This window comes from Melanerpes formicivorus, unplaced genomic scaffold (assembly GCF_026170545.1).
Source record: "Melanerpes formicivorus ecotype bairdi unplaced genomic scaffold, bMelFor1.0.p_v2 SCAF_23, whole genome shotgun sequence".
In the NCBI taxonomy this organism is placed as follows: Eukaryota; Metazoa; Chordata; class Aves; order Piciformes; family Picidae; genus Melanerpes; species Melanerpes formicivorus.
The window spans coordinates 11,467,157-11,486,449 of NW_027142375.1; the positions used below are offsets into that span (position 1 = coordinate 11,467,157).

Sequence of the window (19,293 nt, forward strand, 5' to 3'; positions counted from 1 at the left end):
TGGTGCTACTGCTTCAGAATACTCTTTGGAAGAGCGAATCATTTTTCCAACCCCTTTTGAAATGTAGCATTTCAAACAGATGCCAACATAAACTGTGCTTAAATAACATTAGTCTGAGTAAAAGCCACAAGAGCTAGAGACTAGAATTAAAGTTTGAACTGTCCTTAAGTCACCCAGCTTTGTTTTGATATGTTAGAAATCCCCAGACAACTGACTGTCTTTCTTAGCTCAGTTATGCAGCAGATCTGCTCAGTGGATTTCCCTGAGTTTTGAGACAGAACACTTGTTTGTGGAATTCTATTTATCCCAACATTTATTGCATGAACTTGTTTTTGTCTGCAGTATTGTGTGATTGCTCTGAGCATTTAAAGTTTCAGCTGTATGTAAAAAGATACATAATATTTTCAGAAACTGTACTTGGCTCTTAAACATTAATTAAGAAGCACGGGAAAAGAAAATCACAGTTGTTGGGGGTGTGATTTGCATGCTTCTGCTCTAATAAGGCCTGTCACCTCCAAGGATTTGTGCAGATCGCTTCTGAAGGGGTTGCTATAGTTTATATTGCTGGTTTGTGCTCTACTGAGATAGTTTTAAATGTCACCCAAGGTTCTCTACAAGCCCTTCTGGTGGTGAAGAAACACTGAATCAGCCCCTTCAGCTGCCATAGTCACTGTTTTTTTCCCCTTCCATGGACTGTGGTCTAACCACGCGGGCCCCCAGTGAAGCCAGGCAGTGGTTTTGATTACAGGATGGTGAATAAACGTGTTTCTGTGTACACACTAAAGTCAAGTTGTCAGGAGACTGAAATCTCCAGAAGCTAAGTGACTTCTGTGCAGAAAGCAATAATAAGATTTTGCAGATGAAAAAACTCTTTTGTTTTAAAGCAACTTGTACATAGAGTACTCAAGCTGTATGTCAGCCCTAATATGAGCGTTTACCGATATTTGCATGAACCTTAGTATTTCGATACCCTTAACACTCTCTCTGCTCGAGCTTTGTAGGCTCTTTACATTATTCTTTCCCAACTCCCCCTCTTTGATATTCATATTCTGTAGCATTTTGCACTAATGCTTCTCTTCTGTAATAGACCGTCATGTGTTCAGTAAAGTCCAAAATAGCTGACTCAGCCAAAAAAACTCATTTTTCTCCTTTTTCAAAGAAAGGTACAGTTCTAGTGAAAGGTATTTTCCCCCATTTTCACTGTTATTTTGAAGCTTGGCACGTTCAGTCGTTTGAAGCAAATGTGTACTTTGTGTTCTTGTGAATTAAAATCTTCCCAATTTAGAAGGGGATGTGCTACTACAATGAGTGTGTTCAGAAAACGTCATTTGAAAAAATGACCTACCTATGTGAGTTCATATCTAAATTTATAACTCATGGCATATTTCTTTGGAACATGCATTGGTGGCATAAGGCAGTGTTAGTATCTAGAACATACAGCCCATACATCTTCATACAGGGCATGAATATATGAACGATAAGTGGTCCTAACAAGTACCAACAGGAATCAAATCCACTTGTATAAACAAATGGCTTGATTCCATACAAAGCTTCCAGTACAACAAGTATTATTAACTTCCTTTGAGGCTTTGTGAGTGAGCCTGTTTCTTATTTTAACTTCAAGTTGCAATTTTCTGATTCACTCCTTGACAGTTCTTAATGATAATTTCTGCTTCTTTTTTTGGCTAATGAAAAAAGGAAAAGAGGGAAATGAATGCAGTGCCAGTCAGCCTGTTTCATAATACATTTGAGTTTCTAAGTTTATTTTCTGCAGGTGTAGGTGGATTTGCAAAAGCCAGTGTTACAGTGCAGTACTCTTTCTACTGCAAACCAGGATATTTACAGTAGCATTAAAAAAATTAATTTTGTCTCCCCCACTACATTGTAATAGTTTCTATCTCTGTAGCTCCCACAGTATTTGGTAATTAAGCTATGGCAGTAAATATTTGTCAGACCAAGTTCACAGCAATATTATCACAGAGCTAAATTGTTTTAGAAATATGTGCAACATATGAGTTGACAGTCAAGGTTTGTATTGCCTGTGCAATCAAACCCCTGCATTCTTCTTCATTCATCCAGTTTGCTCTGAGAGAATGTCAGCTTTTTCTTGTGTGAACCAAAGTGAGTTCAGATACAAAGTACAGGAAGCTGAATATTGATTAGGTCTTGCTTTATTAATTATTTGTGTGTGTGTGTGTCAGTGAGAAACTCATAGACAAAGGCACAAGTTTCTTTTTCCTTTTTCTTTATTTTTAACCTGTGTTTTGTTCATGATGAGTGGTTACAGTTAGTAAGCAGTTTGTTGCAACAACATTGCATCTGCTGTGGATTAGTGCAGATACAGTATTAGTACATGGAGAGTTATCACTACTGTGGTAATCTGCAGGAGATAATAGGAAGACTTTGAGCAGTTCATCAGGGCACGGTGGGGAAACAGCATGATTGTATTCTTCTCTATGCCTCTGAACCTGCAGATGTCCAAGTAATTTTTTCACTTAGATATGTTTTATGGCAGGATGGTAATAAGCACAGGTTCTTGAGTAGTGTTGCGTGTAAATGAGGTGAACTTAAAACTGAATTATCAGATTTTATGCCTACTGAAGAGCATTTGGGAGTAGTGAATGACAATATGACTTATATGGCTGACTTCTTTCATGTAGAAATGACCAAGGGAACATATGAAGGCAAGAGGGGAATTCTCAGGCAGTGTTTCTCTTAGCAAAAATTTGCACCCTCTCATTTTTCTGGAGCGCCCACATTCTCTTCCTGTTAGAGCTGGAATGCAGTGCCAACCTTTCAGGTACATCTCCCCTGAGATCTGTCCTCTCTCTGAGGACAGAACTGTGGAATGATTCCAAATATTAAGGCGGACAATACTCTTTGTTCTAAATGTTTGCTGTGGTCAGAATGGTTTCCCTGTAACAGTAAGAATGGTAAGAGTAAATTAGAGTACAAACAATATGTTGCTAATACTCAGGAAAGAACAAAAAACTCTACCTAAGCAAGATGTTTGCTGCTGAGAAAGTGATAGAGCCACTAGTCATGACCTGTGGAGATGTTTGGGGAGTAGAATATAGCTAAAGTCCTTTACAATGACCTCTCTAACTTGTATCCTAGATTTCGCCGCCAGCTCTCTGAACCTTGCAATTCTTTCCCACCTTTGCCTGCAATGCCAAGGGAAGGACGTCCAATTTATCAGCGCCAGATGTCTGAGCCAAACATCCCTTTCCCGCCTCAAGGTTTTAAGCAGGAGTACCATGATCCAGTTTATGAACACAACGCTATGGTTGGCGGTGCAGCCAGTCAAAATTTCCCCCCTCCTCTGATGATTAAACAGGAACCTAGGGATTTTGCATATGATTCAGGTAGGTGAGATTCTCCTTTAGTTCTGTGTAGTAAAGTAATAAATGAGACCAAACCAGTGCTACTGCTGGCTCTATCATATGAACTGAAACTTGGGGTTTTGGCTTTTAAGTCTCACAAAGTAATTTATGTCTGAGAGAGCTTGCAAAGTAGTAAGCTTACATAGTACCATGTGACTTGTGCCACTGGTGCTTGCTCTGTAAAGGATTTCATTTTCCAGAACTCTGTCCAGAAAGTGCGCAAGTTAAATAAACTGGAAAAGAAAAAAATCATGGGTGCAAAACTGTGCTTTGCTTAAGAAGGGGCTTATTCTGTACTATCTCATCTCTGACCTCTGAATTTGTGTGCTCCATTTTATGAGCTCTTTCATTTGCCTGCCAGAAATAGAGGACTCTTTCTCCTCTTACTTGCACTACTTTAAATCAGGAGTAACTCCGCTGAAGTGGGGTTTATACGGCTATAAAACCAATGAGGGAGAAGAATCGGCCAAATTGGTGTCAGCTTCTCAGTTTGTGCATGCTGCTATGTTTTGTGGAGGTGCATAATCTGTAATGCCAGGCTGCTGATGTGGGGAATACGCTGTTGCTATTAATAATGTTTATTATGGTTGTGCTTATAGGATGGCTGGAATGGAGCCTTATTGCTCTACAGACAGTACAGAACAGAAAAGGTGGAGGCAGAGCTGCTCTCAATAGCTTCTGGTCAAAACAGAAAAGATAGGAAGGATAGAAAGGATAAAACCAAATCAAAGGAATAACATTGTAAATGTTTGCCACAATTTAAACATAGTATTTGTATTATACTTGGTAAAAGAGAGAGGGAATTGGGGAAATAAAAAAGGAGTTTAGTAATGAGCATCAAGTAACAAGGAGAAGGAAGCTGTAAGGGTGGCATGGAGAGAAGCTGAGATTAAAACAGCATGGAGTGGGCTAGGTGGGGTAAACAGTTGATCAACATAGAGCCAAGAAAATGTGATCAAAACACATTTTTCAGTTTCAATGGAAGCGATTTCTGCAGCTCCTTTTCAGCTGTGCCTCTGTCTGACTGTGTGTACCCCACACTGCTGAAAGGAAATTTCAGTGAATCCTTGTGGTGTTTCTGGAGGAAGGTACATTGCTTTTGTACACATACCTGCCAACTTGGGCAGTGGGTCAACTGCTGGGATCCTGCCTGACTTCAGCCTGACTCTCCTCTGGATGCTGCAATACCTGCAGTGCTCTCTGGCTGGTTCAGTCTCTTGCTAGAGGCTTTTGCAGTTTGTTTCCTGAAGGCTACTTGACAGATGAGTTGAGGCCTCCTTTGAAAGTTTAGCCCATGACAAACTAGGTTATAGTTTGATTCAGTGGAGAACTGATTTTTATTGCCTTTTCTGTAGCTAACTTAACATTATGCATTTAGTGGGGTATTTTGGGTATTGTCAATGTTCAGGGCTTGTTTTAGAGTTTATCTCTGTGTTAGGAGAATTTGAAAAGAGAGCTGCTTTCTCCTCTCTTCTTCTTGGCAAGCAAAGAACCCAATGCATAGGTAAATTTGAGTTAGGCCTATAGAGGGAGGGGATCAGGAGTGAAATATTTCTCCCAAGTTGAAGGGTAAGAGAAGGTGAAAATGAGTTCAAATTACAAGGTTGAGATCTAGAATTTCACCTGGTCATTGGTTCTGAGGTACGTGGCTTTGGCAGTCGTGTATATTGAGTCTCACAGAGCAGCATGGGAGAGATGATCTGCGTAGTGAATGTGGCAATGGATAGTAAAAGGGGGACTGCAGCTTCAGGCACTACCAGTCCCTTGCAACCTACACAAGCACTGTTATTCATCCTGCTAAATTAAAGGCTGAAAAAAGGCCCTTTTGTAAGCATGCTTCATACTGAGCTCCTTATTGTATTCTATCACTTTACATCTGGGTTGACTGCTAGAATTCATCTTTCTTTGGAATATTCCTTATGGAAAAAAGGCAGGAAATTTTATTCCTCAAACTTGTATCCAATCCTCTCATGCCTTTTTTTATTCTTGTTTTTAGTACCAGTAAGAACAACATCCCACTTTATAGTAATGACATTCAAGCAAAATGGTTGTTTCTTTTGTAGATGAATAATTAGTTTTAAAAAATGTAAAAGCTGTGTAACCAGTGGTCATGAAAAATTAATCTCTTGGTATCAGGAAGTACTTTTATTGGCCTCAGAATCACTGCATTTAAGTTGACACATCTGTACACTCCATAAATTGCAGTCAACAACTGTGGTCTGTTGATATTTTGTCTTGTTACCATCTGTTCTCTAGAAACCATCATTTTCCATCCTTGCTAAGAGTACATTAAATAACCCCTTAGGAAGCATAATGTATTTGTCACTGAATCATTGATTTCATTTTTCACCTATGGATGTACAGGGAAGGAGGAATGCTAGAGTGAAGTATTTTTGCATGGTATTTTATTGCAGCTCAGATAAGAATATAGAAACATATTTAAGAAGTTCATTGTAATACACTGAGATGTTCCTTTTGGGATGTTTTTGAAAGAGCCTCATAAAACTTCATTGCTTTTGTGCACTATACTTTTATACTTTGTGGGAAGCTGGTGAATGAAAAGCATTATTATGGAATGATTATAACTCTATTAAAACATGACATTAATTATGACATGGGAAATGGCAGATCAATTAGTTGTAATTGTAATTGCAGGTATGCAATTTCTACTACAGAATGTTTGAGATAATGGATAAAGAAAAATGTCAACAGAGTAGAAGCTCGCTCTTACCCATCTTCACTTCTAGCAGCTACAGTGCATCATACATGTTCCATCAATCAGGCTGTATTTTGTGCCATGGATTTAATCGTTTGGGTTTTTTTCCATGGCTACCAGTCAGATGTATTTAGTACTTGTTGTTATATCTAGCAACTCTAAGCACCAAAAATGCAGCCAAGAACGTGAGGAACTTTCTGATTTTGTGCCATATACTCCAGAAGGCTTCTGAAGACCTTTGTTTACAAGGGCTATTAGTGGGCATTGCTGTACAGTTAGCACTTCTAGAATTCAGTTCATTTATTGAGACACATAAACAAAAAGAGCAAACTTGAGATGCCTCATTTATTCTAGGCTTTATTTATAAGCAGGATCTTTGCAGACTTGGTCTTCTCCACTTACTGTAGCGTATTTGCAAATATACTAAGGTATGACTCTAAGCTATGTGTGTATCAATTAAGAATCTAGTTCTAAAATTACATCTTAAATTACTAAGTTTAAATGTCATATTTATTCTTGCCCAATAGTTTGAAATAGTTACTTTGCTTGGAAAGTTCTTTTGTGACCATGTCTTTGGGAACGTTAAAATGTGTATCACTGTGGTGTTAGAGATAAATAGAAGAGGAATTGTTGCTTGCATATACTTAGCACTGATTGACAGGAATTTATCTATTGCAATCCAGATAGATTCAGTCTGTCTTGAGCAGGTTAGGGGCATGAGCAGGGCTGTCCTCGCAGCTAAAATTCAGGATAACCTCACAATTAATAGGCTTGAATGAACCTTAGAAGTTCTGAATTCTTGTCACCTCAAAAGTTTTCTTCCAAGATACTAGTCACATCACTTAAAAGAATGCCTTATTCAAACAGACAGTAATCTCCATGCCTTGCTTTCTGAGTTGCTCCTCCCTTTAATTTCTGAGGCCTCACAAGTAATAAATACTTTGTGTTGGTCTGTGAGGGTGGTTGGGGAACTGCTTCTCTGTACAGAGAGATGAACAGAGGCAGAGACACATAAAAAAGATATACCTGTTTATTCTGGGTACCTGTTTATAACTAGGTAATTTTAAAGAACATATATGTTCACCACTGAGCTCCTTAGGGACTTGATATTTCTAGGGAAGGAAATACTTGAGCATCAGATTAGGGCTCCTATATAAGCACTGCAAGAATAAAAAAAATATATAATGTGAAAAATCAGCGCAGAAGCAATGTGACAGCTTTAGAAAACTTTGTTGGGGCTGGAATGGGCTCTGTTTGAGCCTAAAATTGGCCAGTCAGCTGCATTAATCTTGAGGTCATCCCTTCCTTATTTGAAGGGTTCTACCTCATTAAGTACACAGCTTCCAGCCTCTGTAGCAAATGAAGTAGGGGCTCCACCTGCAAAGCTGTTTACAGTATGGCTCTCCCTCCCCCAAACAGTTTTGACCTGTGCACTCCAGACAAGAGTGCCGAGGCAAAAGGCTGTGTTGTAACTGATTTGCAACAAAGAGGTTGTGTCAAGGTTGTGTAGGAAGTTGTAATTACGACACTTCTTAACCTCATGAGTCTGCTTTTCTAGGTATAGGATGCTGTTAGCATTCGACCATTCATGTTATAGATGTGTATTTGCCTAATGACTGGGAACAGAATAAAAGTGAGGAACCCTTTCAAATACCTGATGTAGTGTTTTTTGAAAACAAAATCAATATAAGTTAATGTAGAAAAAGATTCCAAGTAGCATCTCATTCCCTAGAGATCAGCTGACATGTCCTAAATCTGGGAGTTTGCTGAGCAGCATAAGAGTGTATTGAATTAAAGTTTTGAGGAGAAAAAAAAAATCTTGGAAATGTTTGCAGGTTTTTGGATTGTTTTGTTTTATGTTCTTTTTCTTCTACTTTTTTTTCCTTCTTACCTTATTTTTCAACAACAATGGGATATTCTATTATATTTTCTGGAGTGGAGGTAAAGTTTAAGCATATGGAGATGCTACTACAAAAGAAAAAGGGAAATCTTAATTAGTCAGTCACTACAAATTTGCTATTTCCAGGATATTCTCTAGACTATTGACCATGCAGCGTTTAAAATGACACAACTTCTGGTGCTGCTTCTACTGTCTTTAATTATATTGGCTAATTTTTCTACAGTGCTTTGAAAATGTAAAGCACTGTATGAGTGCTAAGTATTATTACTACAATTATTCCCCTGGGAGATTATTTCACTGACTAATAGACTTCACAGTTAAGAAATATTTCTTGATCGTAAGCCTAAATTTTCCCTTTGATCAGTTACATTCCCTTGCTCACAGCTACACCTCTTTGGCTCATCCCGAACAATTCCTTGGTATTAATGTTCCACCTCTAAATCTCTGTAGACAGTTTGCATGTATACTTTTAGTCTCTGTGTGTGACTCTTTGTGGAGAGCTTGCTTCATAAATCCTTCAGCTGCTTAATCTTTTTCCTCAAATTCTCACTAGGTTTTCTTTCCTTTTTTTGTCAGGCTGCAAATATTTGCAGTGTTTTGGAACATAGTTTTTATAAATGCTCTGTCAAACAGAACTGATTCCAGCCTTTTCCTGGATATGGTGTCTCAGTGCACGCATCTTAAAATTACAGCTCCTTATGACCTTAAAGAAATTCTTTTACACAGCAGTACAACTGATCTCAATGAAAATCTGGCTGGCATAAAGGCAGTGGTGGGAGGAGGGATAGGAGTTTAAGAAATCTCCCCTCCTTGGTTTTGTTTTTTGCAGTTTTCCTGAGTTTCACTTCAGTGGTTTAAAATATTTCACCCTCTAGTTTTGGGAGGTTGTTTTGCTGTGTTGCTTCAGCGAGCGAGCGTGGATTTTGTTAGGTAGCCAAGCTGCACTGCACTTTGTACTTGCTCTTAAAACACAGAAACAGAAATCTGCTGTGGGATGGTATAACAGCAGAAAATGAGAGCATCTGAGGGGGAAACCTGGGAAATCTGGACTACAGAAGATTGTCATGAAAGGCAGAATTTTAACTTTTCACTCACTTCCCTTCTAGCTGACTTCCTCTATTCACTAATTCTGCCTGAAAGAAATCTGTAGTTAGAATAGAATTCATTTTGTAATACTATCTCCATGAACAAAGGGAAACCTGAATAACAAGCTAATGTGGGCATATAGGCAGGAGGCCATATATCTATTTTTTTCTTTCAGCACAGACAGTGCAATCTGAAAAACTGTCCTGCAGTCCCTGGTTTTCAAAGAAATGGATAAATATCCTCTAAATCTACAGTTACAGTAAGTGGCACTGGCTAATGATTTGATTTGAGGATTGAGAGCACAGTCTGGATTTACTCTTTGTGCATTAACGCAGGTCAAATGGACACGGGCTGCATTTTAAATCAGTAATGGAAGGCTGAAGCCTGCCTTAAACCAATCATATCGGCCTTACCCAAGACCGATTGATCCCGAGAGACTGAGCTCTGTGAGCACAGCTTTTGTATGAATGGACTCTCTGCAGCCTGAAGTTTCATTCATAAAATGGATGCTGAAAGGAAAAGGGGGGGGTGGGGAAGGCAGCAACCACCAAACCCACACACGCCAAACCCTGGAATGTCCATTTATGCGGAGCTGAAGGGTGTAGTGTTCCCTCAGCTGCTGCTTTTGCCAGTTGCCTTAAAGTAATGATTAATGCTCCTTGGCCCTGCTTGCCTGCAACCCGACACCATTTATGGCCTCGGTGTGTTTCTAATGTATAGTGAATGGGAAGGCTACATTCTCAAATCAGAAACATAAACAGGAACTGGTTGGTCTGAATTCCATTCAAATATGTCACTTCAGCCGTGCAGTGTTTGTCCAACTTCGATTTTACAGGCAGGGGATGGGGTGGGGGAGAAAAAGCAACACAGACATTTTTGCAGTAAGATTACCAACAAAAGGAGTGAGGGAGAGAGAAAATACTGCTGTCTTTTGTTTAATTTAGAGGGAAGCGATGTTTAAAATCCTTTTTACAGTTACTGAGGTTAATAAAAGCAAATACATGATTTTAAAGTATGCTTGAAAGATCAACTCCATGTGGAATTTCAGTTCAGGGCTGAATGTATGAGCCTTTGTTTTCCTTTCTCCTGTAAAAAAAGTTACACATCGCCTAGACAGGCTGTTGACATCTGGTCTCAGAAAATGCATTAGATGTTTTCACAGATCTAAAACACAAAGTTGTGGAAAGGAAGCTGCTTAAGGTTGTTTTTTTTCTTTCTTTTTTTAATCTGTGTGTGTAACGATTCCACTTAGACACGAATTGATAGGGCCAAATGTAGTTCTTCATAAGTTTTGTTTCACGTGAGGTGGAAGAAATCAAAACGTCAATTAGCTATTTTTTAAGAAAGGAATGTGTGCCTATCTGTGATTGCACAGAGTTGGAGATGTTGGTTTTGGTTGTGTTTTTTATTCTTAGCTAATTGCTGGTATGAAGGCTGGTAACTGACAAAATGATGAACAATAGCTTCCCTTCTGAATGTGCTTAAACTACATAATGGTTTAGGAAGAGAGTCCTTAATATTTAGATTGGTTTTCAGAGGAGATAGTGACTCTCTTTTCACCCATGCGACTTCAGTGCACCCAAGTTTTTCATGCTGAACCTGCTGATGAAAAAAATAATGCTGAGTTTTTACCAATTTGTAGAACTCTATTGTAATTACATAGCTTCTGAGGGAATAGTGCTTTTAAGGGTGGATGAACTAAAGCCTGACCCACCAACACCTGAGTTGTGAAATATGCTCAAGCATGCCCTGCATAAGGAGACTGTCAAGAGCTTTCGTATTTCAATCTGAGTATCTCTTTTTGGAACGACACACACATTCTGATCTAAGTATGTTCTGCAGCTTTACAAATTTGTAGGTTTCATGATCAAAAGAATCATTTGTTATGTCTCCCTGCAAAACAGATCATGTATTTTTCTTAGTGATGCCTGCTGCCACTTCAGCTACATGTTGCAATCTAGTTTGAAGAATTGCCTTTCTTACATAAAAAGCCATGTCTGTTTCCCACTGCATTCACTATTGCTCTTTACCGTTTAGCTGTTTAGAGCTTCTCAGTGGTGATAAACAGCTGCTTTCCACCAGGAGGCTAAAAGTATTTCAGTAGGGGATGAAGCACTCCTTTGTAAACAGTTTGTCAGTGCTCTTGGAAATCTATGAACAGAAAAGTTACTTGCACTGTGATTGTGGTGTTTTAAGTTAAAGGCTAAAAGTATGATGTGTTCTAGTTTGAACATGTCATTTTTAAAAGGCCACCTTTGTCTCTGTGCTTGGTAAAAATCTTTCCCACTGCACCAACCACCTCTCCATGTACCATAGAAATGCTTGTGTGGCTTGGATTTGTTTCAGTTTAGTGAGGCTCTGCAAGGCCCTGAATGAAGGACAGGCAGTGCAGCAGCTCATCGTGTGGGCAGTACAGGGTCAGGCTGACATGTATGAGTAGTGCCTGGGAGCTGCATTCATCGCAGCTACCCCAGGGGCTTGTGTGTGCCCTTCTGTGTCCAGTTGCACAAAGGTGGAAGAATCTGAATGTGCTGTATCTCTTGCCTCTGGGTAGACAAGTCACACAGCACATTTAAGACTGTTTGGATAGATATACCAGCCCTGAATGGCTGAAATAGGAGCCCAAACCCATGTAATTACTTTTCAGATCAAAAGGACAATGGAGGAGAAGGATATGGTGTACGTTAAATCCACTACCTGTGCAGTCCTTCCAAAGCTTTGGGGATCTACTCCTTTGGGAGCAGTTCCTTTTGGGACCTCTTCTTAATATGAAGCATGTAAATTGCACAAGTATGCAGGCAAACAGTAAGGTGGTTCCATTTTTATTGTTATTTCTTTGTTTTATACCTGTAGGGAAGTAGACAGGTTTCGTCTATGAATTGAGGTGTTTGAGTAAGTTGTTATCAGGCTCACTGCATAAGGCAGCTGCTTGCCAGTACATCATACCATTCACCAGAGCTGTAGCTGCCACGTGTGGAGACCAAAGCCAGGCGTGCAGCTCAACTTCTTCACCCTGGCTGTTATGGATAGTGCATGCCTTCTAAGCCTTGGTCTCCCCTTCTATCTCTCTGCACACACAGGTATGTAATGCAATACCTCTGTATCACACTGTGCTTTGTCACGTGTACATGGGTAGTTCCTTGGGCCCCTAGAATGGATGATGTTGATAAAGTGAACTACAAAGTAATTCAGAGTTAAGAGTGTAGTGTAACAATGTGTCCTTTAGTTAGGAAGTCTTTGTAAGGTCAGAAACAGGAACAGTTGAAGAGTAACTGCCAGTTCAGGTTTACAGTTCCTGTGTGGCTCTGCTTCATTCAAGACAATCATTTCATCCCATGGCCTGCAGAAGCTTTGTCTTCCCCGTGTCTTACCTAGCTAGGCACATGAGTTGAAATTCTTTTTTGGTACAGGGTCTGAAACCTAGTCCTGATCTTCAAAAAAACCATCAGAAAAGAGGATTTAAGGATTCTTTACCCACTTTGAGTTATGCAGGGCTGAGAAAACCCTTTTGTGTTAACCCTTTAAGTTCTGATATGATGATTAATATGAAATACTTCTTTACCAAGGGACCACTCAAGTGTCTTGCTTGATAATGAAACCTAGAACATGTGCCTGCTAAATGCAGTAGCAGGTTTTTCCTGCCCTGAGGAACTCTGGGCTTTTTCTGCTTTGATATATTTTGACTAAGGCAGAGCTGAGCCTATTTCCAGTATTTTTCTCTGTGACAGTTACAGATGAGAAGGCATTTCTGCAGTGTCTACATTACATGATTTTAAAGCAATGGCTACTGGGAAAAAAATGGTTTCAAACCAGCATGATGATACAAGATCACAACCATTGGTTTAAGATGACTGCTATGTTGCTGTTAGCAAGTGGAGCAATGGAGAATGACCCCTAAGTATTCCAAATTAATAATAAAAGAGAAATACTTTTATTCCTTGTCTCCATATTTTTAGGTTTATGTTGTTAAAGGTACTCTGCTGTTCTGGAGATGATGTAACTTTACATTGGGAATGACTTCATTAAAAGTCTGAAATAAGCTTGTTGTTTGTCCTAAAGTCAGAGACATTTTTCTTCAGAGACTAAAAATTGCTAAGAGGTGATAGAATCAGTCTCCGCAAACACTTGAATCCTGCCCTGGAAGTATTTTCTGTCTGCTTCTGTCTTACTTGTTCTCTTGAAACAATGCTTTAAGTAGAAGAAAACATGTAATTGCTCTGTAATTTCTGCACTAAAATGTTTTCTTTTGAAGTAGCTCCGCTTAGCTTGTAAAAATACTTCTGGGTCTTAGTCAAGCATTTAGTACAATTTAGAACTGCAATGCTAAATTTCATTGGTTGGACTTTTTATTAGATAAGGTAGAAATGAAAGCAGCAGGCAATTTAATTAGCAGTAATTTTTCTGGGCAAGTCATTACTTTGATGAACTTCAGAGCAATGTTTATGGCTCCTAATTAACCATGTTAGTCATTTGATTGAATAATCACTTTGGAAATGTTTCTACAATTTGATTAGAGTCTGACCCACTCTGATAGTCATAAATTAACTGATAGCACTTTAGGATAACAAGACTCTAGTTACTTTACAAGAAATAAACTCTTCCTTGCTGTATTTTTCGGTCCTCTGTGGACTATTTAAGCACAAGCTAACCAGAAGATTAAGTAACGACGATACAAACAGTGCTTGCCTTAAAAAGACTCCAGATGTTAATTATAAATGACATAGGAACATGGGAGATAAAACCCCAAATTGGCTAAGAATGCAACTTCTTGGAAACATGCATCGGTCTTTATTCCATATACTCTGTTGTATCACTTTGCAAGAGTGGAGTTCATGAGTCGAAAAGGAGTTTGCTGCCAATACTAGTGCATTTTTACCTAAAATAGCAACCAGCATCTGTTTCAGTTCTACAACTTCCTCTTTTTTACGTAAATTTTTCCATTCTCCTTAAAATCCAATCTGTTTGGTAACATGAGTGACTCCTTGCAGGTAAGCCACTACTCGTAGCCCTGACTTGTAGCCTGCAGAGCTATACTTTGGTGATCACTGAATCACTGATTCCTGTGGTTGCTCAGAATAGCTGCCTGAGACTTCAGAGATTCTGGAGGTCTGAACAGGCTGGGCACATGGAGACAGGAAGTAATGAAGAGTTCGGCACAGACGTGCAAGCGAGACCATGGACTGTTAGAGGAAACTTATTATTATTACTGCCCTGTGTTTCACTTGCTCTGTGAAGTCAGTGTAAAACCTCATTTTCTTATCCTGCCAAATCTTTGATACTCATCACTAGTCAGTGAACAGTGAAATTTGGAATCACAGTCTGAAAGAGTCTGTAGGCAGTGTTGGAAAAATAAATGTCTGCTCTTTCGACCTCTACACCTCTTAAAGAGTTACAAGTTACTGGTAACAGATTGCATAGCTTAGGGTAGTTATTTATCACAAGATCAAATAGACTTTGTTAAGCAAGACTTTTGATGTCCAAGAAGTGGGTTAAACATGGTCTAGATGGGCAAACATTTATGGTGTATTTTTGTTTGCAACTCCCTGTGTAGGGGATGTGGCTGCTTGGGGACAATGCAAGACATGCAGATGAAAATAGACATGTAAAGAACACTGCTTTGATTGTCTCTCTTTGGTTTTTCTCATTTTTCTTGCAAATTTGGGTAGAGCTGGGAAATGGCAAATAAATGTCTTTAGTACTTAGAATGTACACAGTAATTTTCTCTTGGGGGATGGGGTGCATGGTGTCATTTGTTGTTTAAGGAGGTACAGGTGGAGGATGAAATTGATGCATTTGAATTCCTAGATTAAATGCTTAGCACATGCAGAAAACTTCCTTAACCCCTCAAATCGTTATTTGGAGTCTTGAAAGCAATATCCTACTCTAAATTTACTCTGGCTTCCCTTGTATTAATGCAGAGTTTCTAAGTCTCCACTGTGACTAGCAGAATTTTCTGTGTAAGTGTTTTAAACCAGTTAGGTCAAACTAGTTAAAAAGGTAGATGTACAAGCAGAGAGTTTAAAATATTTGTGCTTGCTTGTGTGGATTTTTTTTGTTCTGAGGATGGTCTAAAGCATAACTGTCATGGGAGTCAGCTTTTAGGAAAGTTGATTACAAAAGCAGTTTTGAGTTTAGTGCTTGTACTGGATGGGATCTGTGATCCTCACGTGAGCTTTCTCCTCTGCCATGCCTTGTGCATGCTGCTCTGTAGTGCTGACAGGTTCCTCTTTGCTGTAACTTACATCCTTTTTGTTGCTCTTCTGCCTGCAGCCTGTCTCATTGGTAACCTGCACACTTATAATTCCAGACAGTCTTTTGACTAGCATTGTCGTCTTCTCCTTTCAGAAGTGCCTAGCTGCCATTCCATTTACATGAGGCAAGAAGGCTTCCTGGCTCACCCAAACAGAACAGAAGTTAAGTTTTCTATTATGTATCACTTTTGTATGAGAGAAATGTTAAAAAGTGAAAAAGCATGGAGGGAATTGGGGGTTCAGTGGTTTAATTCTGCTGCTGGGAAGATTTGCATCATCTTTTTCCCCCTTCCCAGTCTCATTTCTGATGCACTGATTCTTTCATAGCTTCTTTTAGTGCCTAAGTTGATCAGGATAGAAGCAAATTTATTATGAATTTAGTCATTCTGCTTTTCAAGGCCTCTAGCAGTTGAAAGGAAGAGACAGTTAAAGTTTTGTCCATTTCACCCAGTCTGTTTAAGTGATATTTTCCAGGCTATTTGTGTGACAGGCTCAGTTAACTGTTAAAGAAATCCGTTTTATACTTCAAATTCAGTTAAGGTTTTTGGGTTTTCCTTTTGTTACAATTTTTACTGTGTTTTGGTGCTGCTTAGGACCATTTGGTCATGTGATACAGACTAAAACTCCTTGTGACTTCATTAGGGCAGAGTTTAGGTCACTGACAAAATTAATAATTCTAAGTAAAATAATATTTTATGTATTAAAGCAAGAAGGAAAACAGAACGAAGAGAAAAAGACCACTGAAAGAGAGGCTGTACTCTCTGCTCTCCTGCTTTGGTGTATCTTTCATGACAATATATAATTTTGGTTTGTTTGTTTTTTAGGGTTTGGTTGGTTGGTATTTAGAGTTTATTTATCTTTCTTCAAAGGGACAAATTTCACAAACATCAGTGAAATTGGTTTTGAGATTGATGAGAATTCAGGCAGTTGTATGAATCAAAGTCCTCTAGTAAGACTTCATTCACTAGTGAAAAGACAAAACTGGGGGAAGCAAGAGATGGAAATTTAGAACAGTCTTGGTACATGAAGTACAGAAACTTGATAAGGCGAAAGACATCAGGGAAAAATCCACAAACTGCAGGGCTATGTTCAACAGATTTGAGCTTTAATTACAGTACAGATAGATGAAAAACAATCTTAGCCATGTTATGCACTCTTGAGTGCTTGGATGTGGTGGAATTGTTAATAAAGACCTAGAAAAATAGTGATGTTTGATAAATATTTGTTTTCTGGATTTGGAAATCAGTCAGCATGATTTTATGGAATAAAGGTCATTGATAAAGATACTTGTGTTGTATAGTTAGGCTTTTTATGGTGTTCAGTTTGCCACTGCATTACATTCTGATTAAGAAGTTAGCACAAAGCAGTATGGATAAAGTACACATTAAATACATTAAGATCTGGCCAACTGACAGGTCTAAAAGTGGCTGTCAGTGGGCAATCATCTCTGAATGGATTATTTCTATTATAGTTTTGTAGAAGCTGGTATCAGGAATATTGCTATTTAACATTTTCACTTAAGATAGGGTACAAAGTTAATAGATAACTTTGTGGTACAAAGATAGAGTGGTAAAAAATGGGTAAAACAGGGCAGTGACACAAAGCAATTTGAATTGTTTGGTAATCTGGGCACACTAAACAAAATGGGTTTTTAATATGCAGAATGTAGACCAGGCCTATGGAACTGGGAAACAGTGTATTGGAAAGAAAGTGGTTTTGAGATGGGCGTCCTCCTCCTCCTCAGCTTCACAGTGGGAAACCAGCCCAACCAAACATTGCAACCGTATGGCAGAAAGGCCTTCTGTAATATTTGCACAGTCAAAAGGAGGGTCACAGGGAGGCAGGACAGGAGGAGATGTTTTGTTTTGCTCTATAGCACTGGTGAGGCTGCTTTTAGCATGCCATACAGTTCTGGTTAAGCATAACGTTAAAATAATCCTGAAAAGCAGGAGCGTGAGCAGAGGGGAGGGCTAGAAAGAATGTAGAGTTGCAGGGAGTGTCTTTTAACAACAAAAATTAAATTTTACACAATGATCTTAATTGAAAGAAACATCAAGGGGGGTGACTTCTGTGAGCATAAGGAGGAAATACCGAGTAGGACTTACTTTTTTAGTCTCTCAGGGAGAAGACCTGCAGGAACGAGTAGTTAAAAGCCAAAGCCATGCTAGTTCAAACAGGAAATGAGACAAACATTTTGGAATAAATCATAGAGAAAAATAGGTGCTTTTTAATTTTTGCAGGTGGAGATTAACAGTCCTTTGGTAATGCACACATTAATTAAATACCCCTGTACCGAGGCCAAAACGTTGTGATTGGGCGGTGTGTAAAGGATGTGGGATATTAATCTGATTCTTCTATGACTTAGTGTTCCCTCTGGCATTAAGCCTATGATCTCTCCGTTCTCCATGCATCTTTTATATAAACACCTCTCTCTTTTTAACTTACAGGCTGCATGTATGAAAAGGGACCTAGGCAGTTTTATGATGACACTTGCGTTGTTCCAGAGAAGTTTGACGGTACGTATGACACATCTTTCTCTCTTTTTCTTGTGTGGGGAGATGAAAAAGGAAGAGATGAGGGACTTTTCTCTGTTGCTGATCAAAAAAGCTTGCTAACGTTCCAATTTAGGATTCCTTAACGCACCATTTGCGGTGCGCCCAACCAAAGCTGACCTTTGTCTCTTGAAACCAAAGTCTCCTCTTCAATAGGATGTCGTTCTACTTTTGCCAGTGAAGGATGCTTGTATCCAGAGTTGCGACAGAGGAGCTCAGTTCCTGTACTGTTGAGAAGTAATAGGAGGATTTCCATTGCCCTGATGATCACATACCATTTCTTGTTTGAGATTTAATGAAAGCTCTTCTTGTAATAAACAAAACAGCAACTTTGGTTTTACTGAGGATTAAGCCTCTTTGCTCCCTGTCTGTGAAGTGATGAATAGAGGGGAGTGAGTGTGTAGGGAATTTTCCTGTTTGTGTCAATGTATTTGCACTAGGTTAAACACTGTACTGGTGGTTTATTTTTCAGTGGGATTGATAACAATTCAATTATCTTTTCACCACAGATTTTTTTTTCATTTTTTTTTTCAAATTATCCTTAATTTGATGAAAATCAGTTTCCTGGTGTAACTGAGTTGATTTCAGATTTATTTCATTATAGACAAAGTAGATGGACTCGGTATTTCTGGCTGGTGACTCTGTTAGCCCGCAACTTTGGGAAGTAATTTGCAGACCAGATACTTCAATGTGCTAAAGCAGCTTCTTTGCATTAGTGTATGTGTGTCCACCTTTATTTATTTTAGCAGGAAAGATTAGATATTTTCTGATCAACTTGTGAGTACCACTCTGACCATAGCTGGAAGTAGAGCTGAGAACTCTTGGAGTTGTAATTCTCCCACTGTATTTTGTTTGTTTTCCGCCAAGAATCACTTCTGTGGGTTACAAAACTATGGCATGTCTAGCAGCATTTGTTGTGTTTGCTGAAGAACAGGAGACTTCAAAATGAAAGTAACTCAGAGAATTATACATTCTTTAAGCAGAGGTGTCACAAGGATTAATAAGGAATAGCAAGAAATGAATAGAAGATTTTAAATACTATTAGACCTAACTGAAGATTGTTCAGTCCAGTATTGCATTGTTACTGGATAAACACATTCACTGAAAGGGTGATTTATTGAAAGTCTACTTCATGCCTTGGCTTTGGAAAGTATGTTTTTGCTGTTTGTTATTTTTGTTTGTTTCATTGGTTGTTGTTTTTTCCTCCTTCTTTAAAGGACATGTCAGTTTTTTCTTCCCCCAAAATGATTATGCACCACCTGATCTCTTTTCAGTACCAGTGGCAAATTTGTATTTGCATTTATGGGAATGAGATCAGACCTTGTACCGTAAGACGTTAAAACTCTTTGGGCATCTTATTTGTCCATGTCTTTCTTGAAAATCCTTTCTTACTTGTTTTAGTTTT

General features: G+C 38.8%; 1 protein-coding gene across 4 annotated transcripts in view; it reads left to right on the forward strand.

Annotated features, from left to right (window-relative positions):
• The window catches only part of ETV1 (ETS variant transcription factor 1), a 67,889-nt gene that overhangs the window by 36,435 nt on the left and 12,161 nt on the right, over positions 1-19,293 (forward strand). For 3 of the 4 annotated variants that reach the window (XM_068152512.1, XM_068152513.1, XM_068152515.1), the window contains 3 exons: positions 3,118-3,365; positions 15,431-15,497; positions 17,782-17,852. In XM_068152512.1, the coding sequence (XP_068008613.1) occupies positions 3,118-3,365; positions 15,431-15,497; positions 17,782-17,852 (386 nt within the window). The remainder of the gene's footprint in view (positions 1-3,117; positions 3,366-15,430; positions 15,498-17,781; positions 17,853-19,293) is intronic. The other variant, XM_068152514.1, reaches the window with a different exon arrangement.